Below are 25,478 nucleotides of genomic sequence, written 5' to 3'. Positions count from 1 at the left end.
CTTTCTTCTCTCTATGCTTATATATAAATAAATAAAAATAAAATATTTAAAATTGACTCTTACACAGAAAATATAAGTCCTGTGTCATAATTAAAATTAATTTCATTAATGAAGGAAATTCTAGTTGATTGTGTCCCTTTCTTAATCTCAAATATATTCCTCAGAGCTGACTTTAATTACACACACACACACACCCCTATCTAAAGAGAGAGAGAGAACAAGTGCAAGAGAGATACTAATCTGCCTTTTAGAATTAACACTATGGTCTTTCCTAAAATAATAGCCAATAAAGTAAAACTAATCCAGGTTCAGATTTGTCTGTCTAAAGTGAGTTAGGGTCAAATATATACTTGTACTCTTAACAAACAAAGTTAGGGCTGGAGAGATGGCTTAGTGGTTAAGTGCTTGCCTGTGAAGCCTAAGGACTCAGGTTTGAAGCTTGATTCCCCAGGACCCACGTTAGCCAGATGCACAAGGGGGCACACGCATCTGGAGTTCGTTTGCAGTGGCTGGAAACCCTGGTGTGCCCATTCTCTCTCTCTCTCTCTCTGCTCCCCCCTCTCTCTGTCTCTAAATAAATAAATAAAATGAAGAATTTTTTTTAAAAAACAAAGTTAAATTTTGGGCTGGAGAGATGGCTTAGCGCTTAAGCGCTCGCCTGTGAAGCCTAAGGACCCCGGTTCAAGGCTCGGTTCCCCAGGTCCCATGTTAGCCAGATGCACAAGGGGGCACACGCGTCTGGAGTTCGTTTGCAGAGGCTGGAAGCCCTGGCGCGCCCATTCTCTCTCTCTCTCTCTCCCTCTATCTGTCTTTCTCTCTGTCTCTGTCGCTCTCAAATAAATAAATAAAATATTTTTTAAAAAAAGTTAAATTTTATTGCTATTGAAAATTATTTAAACTCAATTTACGTATACATATTAATTAAGAATAGATTAGGAACTCTGCTTTTTGAATTTTAAATGACAGAAGTTAAATTTTTTATAAGAATATGCCATGTTGGATCCAAACTAACATCAAAAATCTAGTAATGCTCTGTCACAACTCAGTATCTCCTTTTCTCCTTAGTAAACAAACACACAATGAGTTTGGAAAATGAATGTAGTCATGATTTATAGCTGTCTACAGAGTGAGAATTAACTGTAGAACAATGATTTTGAGGTCTAGATGAGGGAAATAATGAGCACATTGAACATGTAACTTTCGCTAGCCACTCTCAGCAGGCACATACCATTTCTTCCTCTGTGACCACTTCTATACTGTTCATTAGATATAGGAGGAAAAGGGGACTTGCATATGGTAATTTTTCTTTCTCTCTTAAACAATATGTGTAAATAACTTTATCTCTCTTCTTTTATAAAGTGATTGTAGTCTTAAATTACTACCTATTTAAATACTACTGTAGTGGTATCCCCAACCTTTTGAGGAATGAGTGGCGAATTTCACTACCATTTGATCTCATTTGAATCTTTTGACACAGTGTTCTATTTTTGTGTGGAAATTTCCATGTTCCCCATAGGTTCATGTGTTTGAACCCTTGGTTCCTAGCTGGTGGCTCAGTCTGAGAATATTGTGGGACTCTTAGGGGCCTTGCTACAGGAAGTGGGTCACTGGGAGATGGCCCTGAGGTTTTATAGCCTGACTTCCTGTTCTCTGTCTCCCTCTTTTGCTCGTTTATTTTATTTATTTGTTTATTTGCGAGAGAGTAAGAGGAAGATAGAGGGATAAAGAGAGTGAGGATGGACATGCCAGGGCCTTCAGCTGTTGCAAACAAACTTACGTAGGTCCTGGGGAATCAAACTGGAGTCCTTTGGCTTTGTGAATAACCACCTTACTTGATAAGCCATCCTCCAGCCCTCTCTCTCCCTCTCTCTCCCCCCCTCCTCTCTCTCTCTCTCTCTCTCTCTCTCTCTCTCTCTCTCTCTCTCTCTGTCTGTCTCTGTGACCAGCCTGCTTTCATACCTGCCCTGCCATGATTGAACGCACTTCCTCAGAATGGTAAGCCAGAAGAAACCCTGTTGTTTCTTAAGTTGCATACTGCCAGCTAGTTGGTCATAACAAGGAGTAAAGTCACTAACACAGATATTTGCTTACTTAATGAACTATAACAGGACAATTACAGAAATGTTTCCTATGTGCTATAGGAAAGGTGGGGGAGGATCTAAAGTTGGGATAAGTTTTCAGATCAAATTTGAGACCTCAGTTTTATTAGAGAGTTTGGGTAAGGGGGGAATGGGGGCACCAGGGCCTTCAACCACTGCAAATAAACTCCAGACACATGTGCCACCTTGTGCATCTTGTTTATGTGAGCCCTGGGGTATCAAACCGGGGTCTTTTGGCTTTGCAGACAAGTGCCTTAACTGCTAAGCCATCTCTCCAGACAAGATGTAAGTTCTAATTTTTCTTTTCACTCATGTCTTACTTGCTGATGAGCCTAGTTATGTTTATGTCAACATGTGTAGTCTTTTAGTCTAGAATTTCCACAAGTGTATAAATATGACTTTACATGTCTGATAAAACATACTAGGAATATATTCTATGCTAATAATATCAAATTTGTATTTCTTACATGTTTGAGTTCAGCTGGTTCTCATTTGTGATAGGTAGGTTATTGATATGCACTTTGTGATTTTTCTGATAGTTCATGCTCCAGAAACATAATTTGAAGAATTCTTTTAGGTTACAGTTGAAAGCACAGGTTTCCAAAGAGGATTTGGGTTTGTTTCACCCCAGCGTCTGGCACTGCCAACTGCCATTTACCTTAAACAATGCTCTACGTTAAGGACTTTATGCGACTCATAGGAGAAGTGAAGACTGATACTCAGCGTGGCTAAAGATGCTCACAGTTGCTTAAAGGTAACATTTTCTTCTTTATCTAGAATAAGAACTCAATGTGCTAAGGCTTCTAGAACCCTCTCCTCCAACAAGAAGCACTTCAGTAAGAGTCCTGACTTTGGGTAGGATTCTGTGGTTTCACTTTCCATCGTGGCAAAGCCCTAAACTCTAGTGTATATTGGCTCAACTTGCAGCTGCCAACACCCACCCCATGCCCAGTAAACAATAGTTGCCCCAAGGTAGCATCTGGTGGCAGTTTACATAAGCACCTCTCTGCAGTCCAGCTTTTTAAAAAAACTTTTGTCATATGAGCTTTTCCTTATTAGTTGGTCAACACAGCTGTTCTTTTTATTCCTTAATCTAGTATTTTTTTCTATTGTGTGTAGTGCAAAGATTTAGGGATATTAGTTGACTATGCTATCAAATATGGAATAACAATCCAAGCTAATTGACAATGAAGATAAGTTACATATTCAGCAAGCAAAAAGTAAGATTTGCAATGCCATCCTAGAGTTCCCCCAACATCACTGATTTGAACCTAACGCTGTGCATATTCTGTGATTATGTCTTGCCAGTTTACATCAAGGAATATGGGAGGCTGTCAGACACTCAATAATTGAAGGAGCTTTTCAAAAGACCTCTCCTAAGTGGAGACCATTTAAGAAACCATAATATTATAGACACTAGAGGATGGACAGGTGGATGGTTTATAAAGACAGATGGACACATGCCATAATGATAATATGTAATTACGTGTGTGTGTGTGTGTGTGTGTGTGTGTGTGTGTGTGTATTCTAGGGCTGGAGAGATTGCCTAGTGGTTAAGGCCTCTTGTCTATGAAGCCTAAGGGTTCAGGTTCGATTCTCCAGTGCCCACATAAGCCAAATGTACAAGGTGGCACATGCATCTGGAGTTAAGTTGCCCTGGTTGGAGACCCTGGCATACCCAATCTCTCTCTCATAAATAAGTAAATGAATAAATAAATAAAATATTTTATATTCTATATGCCATCATATAGAATATATGCACATATAATTACACTTATATTCTCCCCTGTGAAACTATAAAGAATTTTTCCATATAAAACTGTACACAAATTTTGGCTGTGACGTGTGTGATTGGCATCCAAGTCAGTATTTGTCTTCAGGATTTCTTTCTTCAGAATTTGCATTAGTTAGACTCTGTAGTCCCTATTCACATGCGATGGACACTATGTGTGTGACTCTTTGCTGCTATTGTACCCTTGCATCCCTACAGAAGACTGGTAAGTGAAGGCCTATGTGATGACTGTCGCTCAGACACTGTACCTGTTGCTGTTGACAGAGAAGATATGAACTGCCAGCTGGCAGCAACAGTCTGTGAACTAACACTGACCTTTGTGTTGGCACTGTAATAGTATTTACAGCTCCAGGAATATATACAGTCAAAGTATGACAGACCAAAAGACTTAGGAGGAGAAAAGAATATCAATACGCAAACAGCAAACATGACCATAATAACAGAGCTATTTTAAATATAACTTCAGAGCCCAGGGTCTCATTCTAGAAGCATGGGTTCTATCTGAAACATGCACATGCAAACAGGAAAATCCTACTGAGAACAGAGAATGATGATTCATTTATGTATCTGGTCAGCCATGTTAGGTTCTCCAACAGCCCATCATGCCAGAGAACTGCCAAGAGAGGTGGGAAGAAATAGAGCCAAATAGGAATCACTGAGGGATGTGGAATACAGATATGAACTATGAGCCCTGGAAAAAGATGAGCATTGCATCTTGTTGATTTTCTTTTGCTAGGTTCTGAACTGGCTCTGTTCTTCAGCTCTTATCTTTGGGGAATAGTGATTTTATAAGGGTCTAAATTGGAACATTCCAACATTTACCTGTGATACTGTGAAATACATATGTTGTTGACATATATACAACCGCTTCCTAGCAGCTCCTGAAATAGCTCGAGGTGATAAGTGCCTTTTTTATGCTAACAACTTTGGGATGGGCCTGGTCCCACAAAGATCCAGGACAGGACTGGAGCACTGGAACTGTCAGCTCCATCCTCTCAACCTCCTTCCTCCAAGATAGACAGAGGGGCTGACGATCAGATGGTAACCAAGAGCCAACGGCTGATGACTCATGCCTATGTAATGAAGACTCCATAAATAAACCCCACAGGCCAGGGTTCAGAGAGGAGAAGTTGTTAGCCTCCTCTCTGCGCCCCCCCCCCTGCAGGGGCCCTCCTCATTGGGGATTATGGGTCGTGACAGGTGTGCCCGGAGAGGACAGGAAAGCCCCACACTCCTGCCCTCCCTCGCCCTGTGCAACTGCTCACTTACATCCGTTGCAACACTGTTCACAATGGACCAGGGATTCTAAGTGCTTCCTGAGCAAATTAGTGGAACCTAGAGGAGGGGGCTGTGGAGACCCCAATCAATAACTAGTTGGTCAGAATCACAGAAGAAACCTAGGGTTTACGATTGACATCTAAGGGGGCCTGGATTTGAGGTCTGACACTGTTTCCAGGCAGACAATGTTAGAAGACAGAAATCAGTGGGGAAACTCCCCACTGGTGTCTGCTGCAGCAGAATGGCTTGCTTGCTGGTCAGGAGAAATCCGCACACTTTCAGGGTCACAGATATCTTTGTTTGTCTTTGGTGGTGTATGTCTGTGTAGGGGCTCCTTTGGGCCCCTCAAGCCTGCCTGTAGTGATGATGGTCACTTGCCTGCTGAGGCTGGAGTGGAAAAGTAAAATGAACCACTCCATTTCTGTTCCTCCTCGTCTTCTTTTGAGCCAGAGACTCCTTTTACTAATTTCAGAGACTTAGAGGCTCCAAAGATTCTCGGTTTCTGCTCCCCTATAGGAATGGGGTAACAGGCTCATGCCCAGCAGCTTTATATGGGATCCGGAGTTTGAACTCAGCAGTCTTGGGCCTTCACACTAGCTAGGAAGTGCACAGCTGAGCCAGCTCTCCAGGCCAGGTCGTGTAAATCTGTGTTTATTTTATTTTATTTTATTTTATTTTATTTTATTTTATTTTATTTTATTTTATTTTATTTTATTTTATTTTATTTTATTTTATTTTATTTTATTTGTGACAGAGCAGAGGTTTGTTTGTATCCATCACCAAAAGTGATTAATTCACTAGGAAAGCGACAACGCAGGGAGGGTTTTGTGAGAATTAACATGTCTGCATATCACTCCACGTCGGGTGAGTTTCCTTAGGTGGAACCAAAGTCAGATGGCATTTCTGCCTCTGTTCTAATCTAGTAGCAGGCTCTCAGGGTGAGGTGGATTCCTTACTGTAGAAGCAATTACTTTGACCGGTACTTACTGCTCTGGTTCCGGGGCAGTCTGCAGACTGGCACTCGCCTGCCATTCGGTTTGGAATTAAGACATCTTCCCAGCATGATGGACCCTTTGAGAAAAAGGAAATAATCATGTCTTTGGTGCACAAGTTGAACTACCAATGCACTTGCCAATACACATCTACAAGTCTCGAAGTCTTTCCACTCATATTGTCGGGTGATAATGGAATAAATGTTCAGTCCTGTGATCTGCAGAGTGTGACCCACAGACCTGGGGACTGGAGGTGTCTTTATCCAGATGATTTTGAGAGTTCTGTTGGATCAAAACTGTTGTCATAACTATACAAGACCTATTTTGACATTTGGGTCCAAATGTATTCATTTCCCACTCCTCTGTTTCTCCCAGTGTCCTGGTTAAATGTTGCCCTATTTGGTAGTGAGGCCCTCCCTGAGTGCTCAGATACTTGCAACTGTTCTATTAGTTTCCTTTGCTTCAGAGTGGACATTCCTACCCCAGAAGTGGCATGGTGACAAGGGGGTGTCTGTCTCTCCACTCAATGTGAGCTCTGCAAGAACGGTCTTTGTTCACTGAATCCATCCCACATCCCATGACCAAGGGAGGGCCTGACACATACAGTGCTCTCCTGGTAATCTAAGAAACAAACATTTAAACAACAGACAGGGTCCATGAAATCAGCAAAGAGCACTCACCATGATATGTGTCAATTCATACGTGACTTTTGGTTAAGCAGCACACATCTTACATGCAAATACTCACCTATGATGTACACAGTTACATACTATCCCAGAGAAAAGCCAAAAACCACCTGAAAGGGATGGAGTCATTCTATAAAGACTACTTAATCTAGACCTCAAAGGGAACCAGAGTTCGAGCTCTCCGACCATGAGTGCAAAAGCTACTGCTTAGATTGGACATCATGTTCAGAAGACACAAGGTTCATGGAAGGTTGAAGATGCTATTGTTAGAAAGGCCTGATTTCAGAGCTGGCTCTTGGCCAGCATTTGGAAACAGGATTCTGAGGAGTGTCCCCAACATTCCCTGATGTGGGAAGTTTGCAGAGCCTTAGGTGTTTGGACAGTGTGGAGATTCATGCCAAGTGCCTTCTTCCCTTCAGCGGGTGCATAACTTCTCAGCACAGGGCAGAGCAGCCTACGTGATCAGCCACGCTAAAGCTCTGGGCTCTGAGTCCTCCAATGAACTTGCACATCTCCTCATGCCCCTCCCCCTCACAGACTTGCCTTCATGCCCTTTTGCTGCAGTGGATCTTGGCCAAGTGCATGACTGCCTGACAGCGTGTCCAGTCCTGTACATCTCCTCACTGAGTCACCACATCTGGAGGTAGACAGCAGACTTGGGACTCGGGACTGAATGTCACATACTGAGTCATCAAGGGACTGTTCTCCCAACTACACAGGAGTGCCAAGGCTCATTCTCCAGACCAAAGAACAGGACATTCCGTTTCCCTCCTTAACCCACTGTAGTCATGAAAATGTGATTTGATTTTCATTCCTGGAGGCACACTAATGAAAACAGGTGAAAGTTTCAATTTTGCTTATGGAAACAAATGTGTATGTTACTCAGCTTGGACCCTGAAAATAAAATGTAAATGTCAAGTAAAAATTAAACATTGTGTTTGAATTTTTTCTTTTAATTTTAACTAATTATTTAATCATGAGAGGGGGAGAGAATGGGCACATTAGGGCCTCAAGCCACTGCAAATGAATTCTATATGCACATGGCAACTTGTGTATTGGACTTATGTGGGTACTAGGGAATTGAACCTGGGTCCTTAGGCTTTGCAGGCAAGTGTCTTAAGTGCTGAGCCCTCTCTCCACCCCTCAAAGGCATTTCTAAAACTTGATCTTTGCACTCTGTTCTAACAGATGAGTGGCAAAGGTATTTATCATGTTTGTCCAGGAATAAGAAAGTTCTTCTGATCAAGAAAACTGCATACGGAGGGTGGTGGAAGACGCTCTAGATTCTTGTTCCACAACTCTGTAGTAAATACTCTACAAATTGTATATCAATGAAGTATTATTTTATCTTTAATACTGTGGAAGTATCTTTAATAGCATGAGTTTGTATGACTAGCTGGGCCCCAGATCTGAAAGAAGTTACTTCAATTAAAGCCTCACAGTTGCTGACCTGAGTAATCCAAGAAGATGCTGAGAGAAAGACAACAATTGGATTCAGTGGTTCATCCGTCAGGTGGAATATAACTAGGGATGGCATTTGCAGATGTGTTGACAAATGTCACCACCCACAGAAAGTGTGAAATAGACTCCTATTTAAATTTACCTAGGTGATACTTTTGAATCCCAAATTCAGAAAAGTGCAGGAGTGGAAAAAATAATGAAATAAATACAGTGTGAATTTTAAAATTTATTTTTTTTAAGGTTCTAAAACTGTTTCAAAAGTCATTTTGACTATGTTTATCAAGGTCCAATCAAGGGGAAAATGGAAGCATTTAGCTAGCTATTTCATATCCAGGTATCATTCGGAGAAAGTCCAGTTATACAAGGCAAAAAGGCATTCTTGAATGACCTAGAAAATGCCACATTAGACTCTTCATATGTGGGTATCTGCATTGAGGCTTAGGATAAATTAAAAATCCAAAATGACAATATAAATTCTTCCCATTTATAGCTTTTGAAGTTATTTTAACAATAATTTTACTTAAGCTATACTTTCACTGGATATCTCAAACCATCATCAAATGTGCTACATTTAAATATGATTAAACATAATTTAAAATATAATTGAACTTAAGGGACTCAAATAATTTTGAAATTCAAACTCATGATACAATGATAGCAGAGCTGTCTTTATAATAGCTATACTCAAAGGAGGCCCTACCTTTATCTTTTTATCTCCATCTAACCCAAAACCCTGAAGAGCCTTGAAACCTGCAGAGAAGGTTTGAATAAAAGATGCTTCCATAGGGCTGGAGAGGTGGCTTAGTGGTTCAGCGCTTGCCTGCGAAGACCAAGGACCCCAGTTCAAGGCTCAGTTCCCCAGGACCCACGTTTGCCAGATGTACAAGGGGATTCACGCATCTGGAGTTCCTCTGCAGTGGCTGGAGGCCTTGGCCCGCCCGTTCTCTCTCTCTCTCTTGCTCTCAAATAAATAAACAAAAATAAAAAAAAATTTAAATGCTTCCATAAACTATGTGTATGAATAGTTAATTGCCAGCTGGTGGCAGTGTTCTGGAAGGTTGTGAACCTTTTAGAGGTAGAGCCTTGCTGGAGGAAGTATGTCACTGGGGGCAGGCCCTGAAGTTTCATAGTCCAGTTCCAGCTACTGTTCTCTCTAGCTTCCTGTATACTCATATGTCAAAGTGATGGCAGCCACCTGCACCTGTCATGTTGTCCCTGCCTCATGAGACTCCACCCTCTGGAGCTGTGTAAAATGCCCTACATTGTTACTAGAGGGATATCTTGTCCTAGCAATAACGAGAAAGTAACTGATACAGCCCACTTCTACTGATTTCTAACCATATGCTTGAATTGATTAATTCTAAGCTCCATGTCCACATCTGGTAAGTAAGGAAATAAAGACCACCTTCAAACAACAGTCACAAGCATAGAATAACACCTTTGCACAGTACTAGGAACACAGCAACGTTTTTAAAATGGCAATCATATTGCTCCTCAGCCTTTTGACTAAGATCAAGTGTAAAACATAAAACTGTTGGGTGATGGCTTGGTTCTCAAAATGGCACTTTATGAGAATTCTTTTTGGTTTAGCAGTAGCTGAGCATGAAGAGACAATGTCCAAGGGGACTACATAACCTAGTGTGTATTTATTTATTTATTGTTTATTTCTAGCAGGGGAGAAGATAGAGAGATGGTGAGAATGGGTGCATCAGGGCCTCTAGCCACTGCAAATGAATGCTAGATGCATGTGCCATCCTATGCATATAGCTTTACATGGATAATGGGGAATCAAACCTGGGTCCTTAGGCTCTGAAGACAAACTTTTTAACTATTAAGTCCTCTCTCCATCCCCCTAGTATCTCTGTTTCCCTATTACTCAACCACCCCAGGGATCATGGCACTACGTATCCTGCTGTGCACTGTGGGCAGTGGTTAAGGCTCTTATCTTTGTCTCACAGTGGACACTGCTCTTCACACCCATCTTCCTGCTTGTGATGTACAGCGCTTCTGCTTTAACAATGCTAATCACAGCGAACGATTATATGAAACTTAAGGCTTAGCGAAACCACCATTAAACAGCAAGCATGGGACAATCCGGATATTCGTCAATTCTACAAATAGGTATGGAGTAGCTGTTGAGTCCTCAGAACAGAGTTACGACAAGAAGATGAGAAGGTGGGGCTAGAGTGGCGGCTCAGGAGTTAAGAGGCCTGGGAGACTCTCCAGTTCCCTCCCCAGGACCCACGTAAACCTAGACCTAGGTGTGGCCACGTGCATCTGTAACCGCAGTCTGTAGGAGAGCAGAGGCCCTAGAATTCACAAGCTCTGAGGTCAGGAAGAGAGTCTGGCTGAAGCAAGAATGAGTGGAAGGGTGGTGGAGCTGGACACCTGTGGGCCACCTCAGGCGAGTGCAGCCCACTGCAGGCAAACACATGGGGTGCTGCAAGGGCACATACATGAGCACACACCACATACTTGCACACACATACATACACACATAAAACAGCAAAAATATGAGAATAATCATTGTTCTTATAGATTTCATGAAATAAACCCAAGAGCTGGTACAAATACAGTATGCATATTCATTCAAATGTATAAACGTTTTAAAACTCCTATATCAAATATTGACAAGACATAAAAGAAACTACAATACACAGAGACACACTCTGCTGGTACAAATCTGAAATGTGCTATACATTGCTATACATACCTATATATATATATACCTCATATAAGACTCACTTATTCCATTCCTAAGTATCTACACACATTAAAATAAAACATATCCGCATAGAAAGGTATATATGACTGTTTTGTTCATAATGGTCTCAAACTGTAGACCATTCCAGTATCTTGTAAAACACGGATGGATGGGCAAAACTTGTCATTGGCAGACTTTGTTTCCTCCTGGCCTTAATGTAGAGGGCATCACCTAATGGCTGCCTGTCGGCCTCCCACAGTCCATTGTTATATGAATATCACTAACTTGGCAAACTTTCCTTCATCAGTCCAGCAAAGAGACTAGCCATTCCCATCTCCTTTGGGGCAGTCTTTTGTCAGGCAGTCAAGGAAAAGAATTAGATACCATCATTGAGGGAGTCTCCAATGTCCTATTACCTTGGCTGTTTTCTCTCCATAAGAAGGAAGTCCTAGGAGCTGTCCACATGTAAGAGAAAGAGATTTCACCAAAGCATAGACAGCGGCCAAGGGGCAATCATTGGGCTCACTTTGGTACATATCCATGCTACATCCATTTCTAAAGAGAATACTTAAGAAGTGATAACTCCATTCGTGACCTCACTTCTAAGAGCTCAAGATATTTCATTAACATACTCACACTTTCAAGTTTAAGTATGTAAACATTTTAACAATTCTTTTAAAATTTCAAATAGAGAATGCAGTTCTACAGCTTAGGAGACATTAGTACATAAATACTAGGTAGAGCTAGAAAGTGGGCTTCTGTTTATTCTGGCAAGTCAAATTTCAAAACATCACCACATTTTCCAAACAAAACAGACACATGTTCTGCTCTGGTGAAAGTCTGGTGCTCCCTTCTAACTTCAACTCATACCCTGCGTTCTACAATTTTCCCTCTGAACACTTAACTGCATGTCTCCATATAGTTAACTCTATAGAAAAAATCATAACACTGTTGTGTCCATAGTGATTTATTATTCTCTGGTATTCCTACAAATTACTTAATCATTATAGGGAGAAAATAATAATTTAAAAAATATATTAAGCTTATTAGTCATTAGATTTTTCTTTACTGATTCTGATACTATATTAATAACTTTAAGAAGCCCATTTAAAAATATATAGCTTTTCAATGTACAATAATGCTAGTGAGGCAAAAGTAGTAGTCAAATTCTAGTCCATCCCCAAGAGAACAATATGCCCATGATGAAGGTAATTGCAGTAATGTCCCTTTGGGTTCAGAGGTGTGTCATTTGTACAGTTTTTCCCACATGCCTCAAGTCACCCTTGGTTCGCAGTTTTTATGTTTTATGTTGAGCCTATAGCTCTGAGCCATACTCTGGTGGTCTGTGCCTGCATTAAGTAAGTACCTGGCCCTATGCCCAGGTGGTCACTTGGCCCTCGTACTGGCCCTGTGGGCTTACGGTGATGATTACATCTTGAGCATTGTGTCTTTATAAGAGGACGTCTATCTTGTCCATTGATTTCTCAGGCATCAAAACAGGGATTTTCCTCTATTTTATCATAGGGAATATTTGATGTCTGTGCTCCTGTTTCAAAATAGATGTATTTTACTATACTTTACTAAAAGTTTTATCACAAGGCCTGGTATGGCTTGGCGAAGTGAGCTCTGTTCCATATGGCGACACGTTCGATGGGTCAGTAGGGACAGGTTGGGTGAGAGGTTCAGACATGTTATATTCCTTGTAGGGGAGACTTAGATGGCTCAGTGGGGATAGGCTAGATGGCTCAGTGGGGACAGGCTAGGTGGCTCAGTGGGGACGGGCTAGGTTGCTCAGTGGGGACAGGCTAGATGGCTCAGTAAGGACAGGCTAGGTGGCTCAGTGGGGACAGGCTAGATGGCTCAGTAAGGACGGGCTAGGTGGCTCAGTGGAGACAGGTTAGGTGGCTCAATGAGGTAGAAAGGCTTGCTCTCAGTGTTCTCATTTTCAGAGCTGATGACTGGAGGCTGATTTCTGCCGAGTCATGAGCTGACATCCTTGGTTCTTCTCAGGCAGTGTCTTTCCCCTGGGTCCTCATAGTGTGGCAGTAGGTGTTTTCTAAGGGTGGCTGTCATGAGGGAGAAAGGGATATTTCCAGTGCTCTAAGGCCTGATGCTAAAAATGACATGGCATCATTCCTTACTCGCTGTGTGAGGTAAGTGGGCACAGAGCTCAGAGTCACTGGAGGAGACCATCATCTGAAGGAGAGAGTTCTTGCAGCCCTTATGGCCATATTTCAGTTGGGCATTTCATCACATGATGTTCTATACCTGTGACTCTATCTCTGTATTTGAGCACCTCCACTAATGGGAAGGGGTATGATGCTTAGTTGATCCTTTCTGACACGATTCCATATTTCTTTCCTACTTTTCTTCAAGGCCCATTCCAACTTTCTTTTACTGTTATTCAAAATTTCTAGCAGATATATTCTCTATTAAAGCCTTTTAGACGGTAGGGACATGATGGATCAGGAGTGTCTGAATAAAGTTTGTAGAGACGAAAATAACAAAGCAATATTAATTCTGTTGGTGGGCTGATAATCTTCCAGGATCCCTCTGAAGTTTTCATCTGGACAGAGGTACAAGTGGACAGTCTTTTGCCCATCTGAGGCTTATTGGTGACCTTGGATTCCTTTATTTCCTCTGGTTTCTTCATTTCTTCTTGTCATTGTATTTGAAATCTCTACCATATGCTATTATTTATCTCTTAAGAAGCATTCATTTTCCACTAATTTCAAATCACTGCTTTATTAATTCTTCCAAAAATAATGACTACCACATCGTATTGCCAGTTGGTTTATTAACTTTGGAGCTAAGACACAGGTCCAGGCTTTAAGACTCAAGAGGATAAATGTAATGAAACAGATCATTAGCGCATAGAGCCTCTGAGGGCCCCGAGGAGGGCAGTTGAACCTAGACTTCTGGAAGAAGTTTTGAAACTGAGTCTAGAGGGATGAGTTGTAATCAGACTGGAATAAGGCAGCTTTCATGGGGTTTGGAAGGATTCTGGCCAGGAGCCAGTACCAAATCCTACCAACTCTTTGAATGATTGCTGGAATATATAATGCCAATGAGAAAATTTCTCAGATAGTCATCATTGATCCATCCACAAGCAATTATCTCTGCATAGTTTCCTATGTGAGGAACCACAAGATGAGATCCAGCCATGCAAACAATGATCTGTGATAGTCAGCTTAACATCTTTATGTCTCGGTATCTTATTAGCAAAATGTAGACAATTAAAGTTTAGGGTCAAATAAAATGATGAACTAGCTAACTGGAGTGAAAGCCCTTTTATGCAATAACAGGTCTTACAGACATTAATCAGAGAAGGGATTTTCTAAGAGTAGAAGGAGTGGGTTCATCATTTGTCTCACTTTATGCAGCCTCCAAACAAGTGTCCTTTCCCAGTAGGAGGAGCACTCAGTTCCCAGTGATGTGGCATCAGGGCCGAGCAAGCCTTCATGCCTGTGTTGATGAGCCAATGCTGCCACATTAACTTTCACCCAAAGAACGGGAGGGACTTTACCACATGTCAACCCTAACTTGAATATAACAGCTCCACTTAGAAAATGTTTTTTATGTAATAATAATAATAATAATACTAATAAAGCAAGCATTTCCAAACTGATGCTTGACACCATGCATTTTCCCTTCAACGGAACTAGGGTAAGAAAAGAAGATGGCATATCTTTCAAAAACAGTCTGTGCTGTTGTAAGTGAAATGAATGCTGCCTTGTTCCAAAGCGCTGCTGAATTTTGACATAGTCAATCGCCATCATTGTTTCCTGAGAGTCTCTCCACCTAGGGGTGAACCTATGCTAAACGCACCAAACAGTGTGTTTATTCCTTCACAAATTTCAACTACCAAGCTATTTTAAGATGTCTTCAATTATATTGCTAAGTGCTGACAGTTTTACTATAGGCACATCACAGAGAAGGCAGGATTTAAATGGTAGTGATTTTTTTTTTTTTTGCCCTATTTCATTGAATTTAAACAATGGAGACAGAGACATACAGATACAGTCATTGGCTTTTATGTACTCTTCACAGATTTAGTTTAGGAGAGCCATATGATTCATCTGTTCAAGTTCTCCACTAAAAATAATCTGGCTGTGGCAAGGAGGGAAATTGTCTGTAGCTCAGGTTAGAGGCAGTTTAAGTCAGCAGAAGGCCTGTAACCACTGAGATTTCAAGTCAAAGCATGTGAATCTATGAGGTAAGTTATCACTGTCTCAGCTGGCTTTATAGCTTGATAATTAGGCTTGGAACTTGCCTCTGTTTATTAAGTGAGGTAAGAAATTTATTAGATTTCTAGAGACTGACCAGATAATTTTATCATACTAACATTATTATTTAATTCTGGAAACTTTATGAATGCCATATCATACCTGGTGTGTGCCTCCCTCCCTCCCTCCTTCCCTTTACCCATCTCATCTATTTATTTTGCATCTTCCTCCCCATTAAGCAGTTACGTAGTTATGCCACGGACCAATTATCTCTAAAGATCATTCTGGCCTGTTTATTTGTGTCCTAATTAGAGACAAGAAGAAAAGTCATAATTCTAGGTTAAAGCAAAGTAAATTTGCAGTTATTTGAGCTTCCTCACTACTAAGTTAGACTGTCTGAGGTTAATATCAAAAGTTATCGAAGTGTTCCACACATGTCTGTAAGAATTTCTTCAGAATATGATCAATTATTCTCCCTTTTGGCTTAGTATTTTTGACCTAGTGAAGCCAAGGTCCTTATATATTTTTGTTTGTATGCCTATTTTTCATCAAAGTGGAAACATCTTTTTTGAAAGAAAAAACAGGTCTTTGCTTATTAAAGCTGTTATTCTTAACTTTTTAAAATTATAATGCATTTAGAGGAACAATATTCTCCCCTCTCAGTCCTATCTTTGCTTAGAAAATTGGATCTCATGTCTTTTTCTGTGTTCCTACACAATTGTTCAGTGACCAAGTAGGTAATTTCAGATAACTTCATTGGGTGGAAAAAAATAAAAAAAGGAGAGAGATCATTGTGTCCATAGTGTACCCCAAACTAACTTCCTCAGAAACAGAGCAAGCAAAGATGTCTAAGTGATCCAACACCTGTATCCCTATGGCTTCAAAGCAGGCAGGATAGCATTGGCTAGCATCTTAGAGCCCCAGAAATGACAGCCCTTGCTAGGAGGAAGGAGCACAGCGATGGCTGACTGGGTGCAGGGTCCTGTGCATGTTGTCCCACACTTACCCTGGACGTTGCTTTGGGATGCCCTCAGGCTCAGGCCTCCTCTGGTTTGGGTGTCAGACTGGTGTGTTGTTCTGAAAACTTACCATACCTCCCACATGTTTCCCTGCCTCTACCCCTGGCGTGTCGAAGAGCTGCCCTCTGTGTGCTTGCTGAACACTGGAGACTCATTTCCTGATAGAGCAAAACCAACAGAAATCAAGTACAGGGACCTGGAGAAATCCCCTTGCAAATTACCTCCTACAAGAACTGACTCCTTTTCTCTGTCAATTACACATATCCCAGGAATGATCAATTTTTGAAACAAAAGCTGAAAAAACATAAAACAATCCCAGACTGGTTTGCCATAAAGAAATATAAACGTGTTTTAAAGTATTCCTGTATTTTAAAAAGTATTTTATTGAGCCAGAGAGATGGCTTAGCCATTGAGGCACTTGCTTGCAAAGCCTAAGGACTCATATTCAACTCTCCAGGTCCCATGTAAGCCAGATGCACAGTGACACAGCGCACAAGGTTGCACATGCTCATAAGGGGCACACATGTCTGAAGTTCCATTGTAGTGGCTGGAGGCCCTGACACACCAATTCACTTCCCGTAAAACAAGGCCGGTCTGTTGGGCTTGCCTCAAAAAAGAAGTATTTTATGTCTCACTACAAAGAAACAAAAAATATTTGAAGAAATGAATATTCTAATGACCTTAATTTGACCACTGCAAGTTGTATATGTGTATTGAAACTTCACATTATATACCATAAGATAGTTTTATTCATTAGGCTAATTCTGTCTATAATAATTTGAAATCTAATATCTCTGATATTTGGTGATGTGATTTCAATTTTAATATGTAAAGTTTGCTCTATGACAAAAGAGTATGGTAAGAACTGATAGATGAAGAGCTCTTGGCTCATGAAATTCAGCATTTCCTAATTTTTTACAGCTTCAGTCACGTGACCATAACTTCAGTCCATGGTCACAACTTATTCAGTTTTATTTCTCAAAACCAGTCTTGCTGTTTAGTTATCTTCATTCTTTATTTGATGTATGACACTTTAAGAGATTTATTCACAGATGTAGTTGTCATATTATTCAGAAATTAAAAGAATCATTCTCAAAACCATTATGCTACTTACTTTTACTTAATTCACAGTCTATTCACCATTGTATTGACTAAGGCCAAGGAAGACAGTAATGTTTTCACTAGAGCTTATAAATTGCTCCAATCTTTACAATGAGGACACATTCCCAGGGTCTCATTTTGTCTTCCTTCTTCTTTGAACAACTAAGCAAAGGAGAGCTCTCTTGGACATTCATCTCAGCAGTTACAAAAAATGCATCAGAAATAAGTACTTTTTCTACAACATATCAGTGTAGAAAAGGATTTCTCGGTGCTGATGCACTAAGATAGAGAAGTTACTGGTAAGTGCAGAGGACAGTGTTAGCGTGCAAGGTTTCAAGTTAGTATTTAAATAGACGAAGGCAAGACAGGACCCTGCCTTATGTTCACACAGTCACAAGGACAGATATAGCTGAATCTTTCCTTTGAAGCTCTGGGAGGACTTTCACTGGGAACACCAGCGGGGACAGTTGAGGAGGACCTGACAGGAGGGAGAATGCTAGCATAAACTTCCCAGAGCTCAGCACTGGGCCTGTGCAGAGGTGGAAATGCTGTTTGCAGCTCAGAAAACCCTGTGGGCTATTGCTTTTGCAACAAGGTCAAGTAGAAGGAAACTTGAATGTGTACTTTGCAGCCTCAAGAAATGGAAATACGTTTGGAAGAACAAGAGAGATTGGGGGGGGGGAGGTAATGAGGAACACTGGAAACATAGCAGACCAGCCTTCCATTTTCTAGCTTAAAACCAAATTTCTTCACAAAACATTATCATCTAAATGTTTCATGTTTTGAAATTCTGTATTCTCTTTTATAGACACAAATGCAGAGCCTTGTTTTGAGATGTCACACTTTTAGATGGTTGTAATAATTTGTTCACTAGGATGCTGCTATCCCACCAACTCCCTCGAGTGGACTGACATGCCTACAGAGGGGCATTGCTAATCAAAAAGTAGGAACCTGCCCATCTCCCACTTAAAATCCTAAAGTGGCTCAGCTCAGTATATCTTTAGGACATAGTCTCTATGCCTTACCCAGACTCCCAAAGCTGTTTACACCTGACCTCTCCTCTAGTCTCAGCCCATTTCCTGGACACCCTCTCCACATGAACCTGCAAGCCCACTTACAAGAATACACACAGTTGCATATTATTTTTAGTTCTTGGGCCATTTCCTACTGGAGGAATTCTCTGATTTTGGTGTCTTGGGAAATGCTTAGTAACAGAGGGTGTTAATAGGTCCAGGATGAAGTCCTACAGAAGTTCTGCTTATGGAAAACATATGCTTGTATTTCTTGTCCCATTCCCATACACATTCTTTGCTACTGCCTACAGCAAGTACAAAAACATTGATCAGGTTGTCACCTTTTGCCTTGCTGTTTGAAACTTCCTGGCAAGTTCATTCAGGACCCTCAATAGGAAAATAAGCAGATATAGAATAAAACAGTTCAAACCTCATTGTTCCAGATCATCTAAATTCTACAGTGCTCACATTTCCTGAGACATAAAGTAAGAACTGGTATCAGGTCCTGGTTTCTCGCATGGTATTTCAGGGGTGTGAGAATAAAACAAAGTGTGTGAAAATTACTTTTCTGTCTTTAAAACGGTACATTGTTAGCTATTTGCTTATAAGTCATACTATTAAAACTTTGCATATTATCTATGTGATAAGCATAACATGCATAGTAGATTCAATGTAATTTGAAGGACTTACTTTCAAATAAGAGAAATAATAATTTCCTTTCAGATCACAAACTATATGTATTGGCTAACAATAGAATGTCAAATCAGCTTTTACACTTTTAACTTGTTTTATTAGGGATGAAAGCAGTCATATCTGCTTATTATTACAATAACTTGATGGCAGACAGATCTGAAATAAAGCACAAAGCCATTGACTGTCTCTCACCTGAGGAGCTGCTCAGGACATTCTGACACACTCTACTCAAAGCATCAGCAACACACATGTATCTCCCACATATGAGCTGATATCCTTTTAAAAATAGAGATGTTGACATCATTCAATTCTGAAGTTTAATGTTAAGAACTAATGGATGCTAAAATTAATATTTGTCTTGGGATTTTAAGAAGCTTATTATAGTTGCAAATTTTAAAAGAATTAAAATAAGGTGTGAAATACACATAGATACCAGTGATAACAAAAATGATAATTACAATTCCAATTTAATGTATTTTTCACAGAGGTGCAAGTTTTTAAACACATTGGGCTTATATTATATAAAGTGTTTGCACAGGTTTATGAATTTAAAGTAAAATATGCTAAGTATTCTATAGCCAAATCCTATACTCTCTTTAATTCATGCTTAAGGTTTGTCACTTACGTCCAAACATGGACCAGGAAGGTAGCTGCATGGCATCAATGCTGAGGAAAAGCCCCAAGGAGGCTGTGTCTGGGAGTGCAGGACAGGAACAAGGATTTGGGTTGCTGCTGTCTTTCAAAGAGACCATTAGAAAGTTTCCTTCAGCATAGAAAACTGCTACATTATGGGGTCCTAGGGAGCTACGTATATGAAGTGGCTTGAGTGATATCTACAAGACTGCCATTACACACCAACTATCATTTGTGTATGTCCCTGAGGCAAAACCCTGAGAAAAATAATTTGAAGGAGGAAGGCTTTGTTGTGGCACATGATTTCTGGCATTTTCATCCATGGTTGGCTGGCTCCATTGTCTGTGGGCCTGTGTAGAAGCAAAGCATCATGGGGCAAAGGGATGGTGGAAAAGAACTGCTCATCTCACAGTAGTCAAGATGCAGACAGTGACAGGAAGAAGCCACGGACAAGACACATTTCAAAGGCACACCCTGAATGAACTACTTCCTTCAGCCAGTCCCCACTTCCTTCCCATAATGCCACAAAATTATGAATCAATTGGTGGAGTAATCTATTTCTGAAGTCACAGCCTGTATGATCTGATCACCTTTAGTGATTGGAACCATCAGGTAGGAACCAAACCTTACAATACATGAACTTTTTGGAAGGCACTTTCTATCTAAACCAAAACATTATTTTGTGTATTTAGATATGACAAAAGACTTATATAAATGTTCAAAAATAATAATACTTGTGTTTATAAATATAAAGTGACAAAAGTATTAGATTGTTGCTATGTAGGTAACCTGAGATATACATGGGTTAAGCTATGTGATTTACATTGGTTCTGTGTGCCACAAAAGTTTATGTTAATTTTCCTTTACTTTGCGTTGCTGAAGTGTTTACACTATAGTTATAAATAGAACAACTTTAATGCAGTACATATAAAAATGCTGAGTTAAAATTCAGTTATAAGGTAGAAGATAATCCCTCAATGACAACATATAAAGGCACTCTTGAGACAAAGTGTGCATATCTCTGGACCATTAGATAACATGAATTTACTATCACTAACCTGAAACCTGCTTCATGTGAACTTTCTCAGTACGATGCAAATAATTCAAAAGTGACATGATATCCTATCATCACTCACTGCTGTCATCATATAAATGAGTCCATCAGGTACAAACACACACATATGCACACACATTATCCCGCTATCACCCACTGCTGTCATACAGATGAGTCCACAGAGAGTGCACGCCCACGTGCGGGCACACACACACACACACACACACACACATTATCCATCATCACCTACTGCTGTTGTTATACATATGATTCCACAGTTTTCTCCACACCAATATACGCTTCTTATGGAATAGGAAAAGGGAAATAGAAGTCTTACAGGATAAATCTAATGACACATAGGAAAGAGAAGAAAAAGTATTTGGAGTATGGGGTGAGAGGATGGGGATGGGGGATTTTTAAATAAAGTGCCCTCATTATAACACCCAACGGGAGACTGCAACAACAGAAATAATTCTAGATTAAATCCTGCACTGTATAAATGGAGACTGAGGATAAGCTATTTGGCCCAAATTCAAAAACAAATCAATCTGAGATCCTAAGAATGATAATCCTATAGATCTTTCCATACCGTGAGCACTATCACTATTAATTTGTATAATTTATAGTCTCCCATCCTCTTATGCCTTTGAGTAAGTAATACACCATCAGTTATTCAGTCAGGCAAACATGTATTAACACATCTACTTGTGGGTTAAGTTTTCTGCTTATTTCTAGGGATCAAGGAGGAGCAGATTCAGCACTACACTCGAACATTACAGAACTCAGTAGAGGACGTGCCAAAGACATGTCCTGTCTGAGTAGTGTACACGGGAATTGGGGAATGCAGTCAGTGGAAAGCAAGGTCCTTTCGTTATGAACCTGAATGAATGTTAAATACAGATTCATTCTGAAGCACCCTAGGAAGTGAGTGATGAAGGAGTTAAACATGTGCTTCCATTTGCAATGAAATTAGTGCTCATAAGGGCTCCGTTTTTAAATCCGTGTGTAGTTTGAATAAATGGCAGGGCTGGATGGGAGCTGTCATCTTCTGACTGCTTTCACCACTCACTACCCACCTTAATCTAAGTGTACTTATGTGACAGAATTTACCTATTAAAAGTAGCTTGGTTCTTAGATTGAGAGACCTCACTATTTAGTAAAAGTAACTGGGGAAAACACTATAAAGTAGTTGAAGTCCCATAAAAAGGGCCTAGAGACAGACTTACCATTCTGCCTTAGCCACCTGATTAGTCCCTTTAATAAAGTTTCCTTGATGAGACTCGAAATTTCTCCATTGAACTCTTTATATTTTGAGAATTGTAGTCACCACACAATAAATACTAGAGAATGAACTCACAACTAATCTTTGCCATTTTTCTCCAGAAGAAATTATACTTTTTCATTATGTAGCTTACAAATGGCTCTTTAGGGAGTCTTTTTTTCACAATGTTTACAATGAGGGCACCCCAGTTGGCTCTCAACTTTCATAAATTTTTCATGAGTTCATAAGGCATTTGGCACCTCAAAACACTAGGGCCTCTGAGAGTAGAGTGAGTGAGCTCTCTTATCCAGGACTGGCTGTTCTGAATGACTGGGCAAGAAGCAAAGGAGGAAACAGACAGACTGCTTCAGAGTCCCAAGAGCTCCAAGGCACACACTTGTGCCTGAGCTGGCACTGTTTGTGCCAGTGCATGACAAAGAGGAAGGGCAGGATTGCGAAGTGATTAGCCAGCGTTTGTACTAAAAACCACAACCTTTACAACCATGTTAAGATTTTTGTCTGTATTTGCCAACAGATAAACCCTGGCCAACCCAATTCAGGAAATGGTAATCAAGACTAAAGCCTTGGGTGAAAAGCAACATCTTTCAAAAGATATTTTTATTTATTTGCAAGGAAAGAGATACAGAGAGAGAGTGAGTGATGTGGATGAATAGGCACTCCAGGACCACACACTACAAACAAAGTTCAGATGCATGCACCACTTTGTACATCTGGCTTTCTAAGGGTGCTGGGGAATTGAACCCAGGTTGTTAGGCTTTGTAAGCAAGGGCCTTAACCACTGAGTCATCTCTCCAGCCTACGATCAGCAACCTGGGAATAAGTTGTGTGTGCTAGAGGCAAGTGACTGAAGGACAATGTCACAGGCATGCCTAGGGAGCATGACTCTTCCCTTTCCATAACTTAGTCCCAACTGAGCTCATCCACATTCATGCATCAACAGTGAAAAATGTGTCTCCTACCAGTGCATAAGCTCCTGGAATGCACAGGTCACTTCCTCCTGATTCAAGTCCCCTTCTAGGCATAAAATGCATACCTACTTACATTTATGGGGTGGAAAGGACAAGCATCTGAACATACCTGCGTGAAACTCAAGCTTATATTGATTTAAAAACATAGCAATGCCAGGAAAGAAGCATGTAGTTTAGAAAGCAAGCGGTCCACCATAAAGGTTCCTAATTATATTCCTCACTTGACTGATCTGATGTTGGGGAAGAGTCTCCTGCCCTCAGGACCTAGAAGTGCCCAACAGATGCCACCACGAATGTGGGAACAGTAAGTGAAAATGCCCCAGCAAGGCAGGCTTAGATTTTGTCTTTTTAAAATATTGTTTATCTTTATTTATTTGCAAGGAGAGAGAGAAAGAGAGAGACAGAGAGAATGAATGGGCATATGAACATTGAACTTCAGATGCATGTGCCACTTTTGCACCTGGCTTTATGGGGGTGAATCAAACCCTGGTTGTTAGGCTGTACAGGGAAAGTGCCTTAACCATTTAGCAATCTCTGCAGCCCCGGTTTCTCCTTTTTCTTGAGTTTCTTTGAATAGAATTCTACTTCAGATATCTCTAGAGTCTCTTATTTCCCAGTGCTAGAGAATGCTTCAGCTGGACATAGTCCTGCTTGTAACCTAACGCCAAAAGTTACATTAAGGTGTCACTAGAAAATAATGTCAGAAGCTTTCCCCAAGTCCAACCTTAATGAAACAGATTAAAGACAGTCTTAAGAAATCAAGAGTAAAAACAGAAGTCAAATATACATTTGGACTTTATTAAAATAGGTTGGAGTTTCTGTGGGCTGACATTTTAGTTTTCTTCCAATTAGGCTGAGATCTGAGCACTGTGATTCTGTGTGCAGGAAGCATGGTCTGCCTCATGGCCTGCAGATCACTTCTGGACCACAACAATGTCAGGAGATGAGCATGTGCACGCTGGATCTCCCTCACTAGAGCTCCCAGACCTCCGAGCAAAGGAGAGGGGCTTGAACACAGAGATGGAAGCAAACAACAGCAAGCAGGAGGCACAGGGGTACCAATCCCATAATTGTGTGAATTTCTTAACCTGTGTTAAGAGTCTAGGATATAACCCACATCCTAGAAACTCCAAGGGAGGGGAGGGCATCGAAGGGGTAGGAAACATAAATCTAGACCCAATGGCAATGGTACCATAAAATTCTACTCCCTAAAAGGCAGACCAAATGGCTGAACCTTCACCAGGCCCTTACAGGGAACACCTGAACCACAAGACACTGGAGAGGGTAGGATCAAGGTTAACCTTAATCTTGTTCATCTTCCCTCCCTCCCTCCCTCTCCCCCTCTCTCTCTATTCTCTCTAACTCTTGTATATTAGTTATCTTTTTCCTCATTTTCATAGTGGGCACTGACCTGTAACTCCCAGTACCAGCATGGGGCAATCATCCACAATGAGGTTTTGATCAGAGAGACTTACAAGGTTTCCTAAAAGACAGACAGATTTCTGTCAGAGTACTTGATGACCCACCAAAGGTTAGTGGTAAGACCCTATTGCTGACCATATGCAGCTGTCACGTAAAATGGAACGGCATGGCTGGAATCCAGGAGAGAGTCACTCCCCAGATAGTGTATCTAGTGCCAGAAGGTGCTACATGGGCGTCTGGGGGGAAATAAACAATATCTCTGCAAGCAACTCATGGTCTAACCTACTTAGCAACAAATAACTGGTTGTGATGCCCACACAAGTGCAATAGTGGCACACAGCCATGGTGGGGAACCAACTGCTCTTGATTTGGCTAACTGATCCCCTCAGTGGTATGGGACCCATAGCTGGAGCTGGGAAACAAGTCAGAATCATCTCCAAACATACACCCTCTCTCCAATATCAAGCTACTGTCAAGCATGGGCCACAGGAGGGCCTACACCTATTAAACTCTATAAAGAAAAAGTAAGAGTTATTTCATTTGTCTGGTGCTAACTTACTCTCCATTGGAGAATCTGCTTCTTTTTTTCAGATAGATGTAGATCCTAAGGAGAGAGCAGCCCCATCATACCTCAAAAGGGCCCTGGATGAAACTAAGAAAAATTGAAAAAACAATCAAGGGTGCTGTTTTTCTGATGAACTGGATACCAGCACAAGGGGGAAGGAGACCAACACAGAGAAAAATCAACTCCTACCAAATCAGAGAGCCAGAGCCTCAGAGGCCCCCAACATCTCATCACGGAAGCAGACCAAAAATGAACCCAACATGGCTCAGGGAAATTTTGCGGAAGAGGGGGCAGAAAGAATGTCAGAGCCACATGTTGGGTCATGATATGCAGAGACATTTATCTTACCCACAACTGTGGGCTAACCCCACAATGCACGACCCATATACCTCAACAAGGAGGGGCCAATGGGGAGGGGGTAGGTCATGGATGAGCCTAATAATAGTACCAAACTGACTGTATTTGCTGAATACAAAACTAATTAATAAAA

At 40.9% G+C, this 25,478-nt stretch overlaps 1 protein-coding gene across 4 annotated transcripts in view; it reads right to left on the bottom strand.

Moving 5' to 3' along the window:
* The window catches only part of Prkn (parkin RBR E3 ubiquitin protein ligase), a 1,150,905-nt gene that overhangs the window by 599,391 nt on the left and 526,036 nt on the right, over nucleotides 1-25,478 (bottom strand). For 3 of the 4 annotated variants that reach the window (XM_045158191.1, XM_045158190.1, XM_045158193.1), the window contains exon 5: nucleotides 6,157-6,240. The exons of the other annotated variant lie outside the window; for it this stretch is intronic. In XM_045158191.1, coding sequence (XP_045014126.1) covers nucleotides 6,157-6,240 — 84 coding nt within the window. The remainder of the gene's footprint in view (nucleotides 1-6,156; nucleotides 6,241-25,478) is intronic. 4 annotated transcript variants of the gene reach the window in all.

This window comes from Jaculus jaculus, chromosome 9 (assembly GCF_020740685.1).
Source record: "Jaculus jaculus isolate mJacJac1 chromosome 9, mJacJac1.mat.Y.cur, whole genome shotgun sequence".
Classification (NCBI taxonomy): Eukaryota; Metazoa; Chordata; class Mammalia; order Rodentia; family Dipodidae; genus Jaculus; species Jaculus jaculus.
This window is presented reverse-complemented; position numbering and strand designations above follow the sequence as displayed.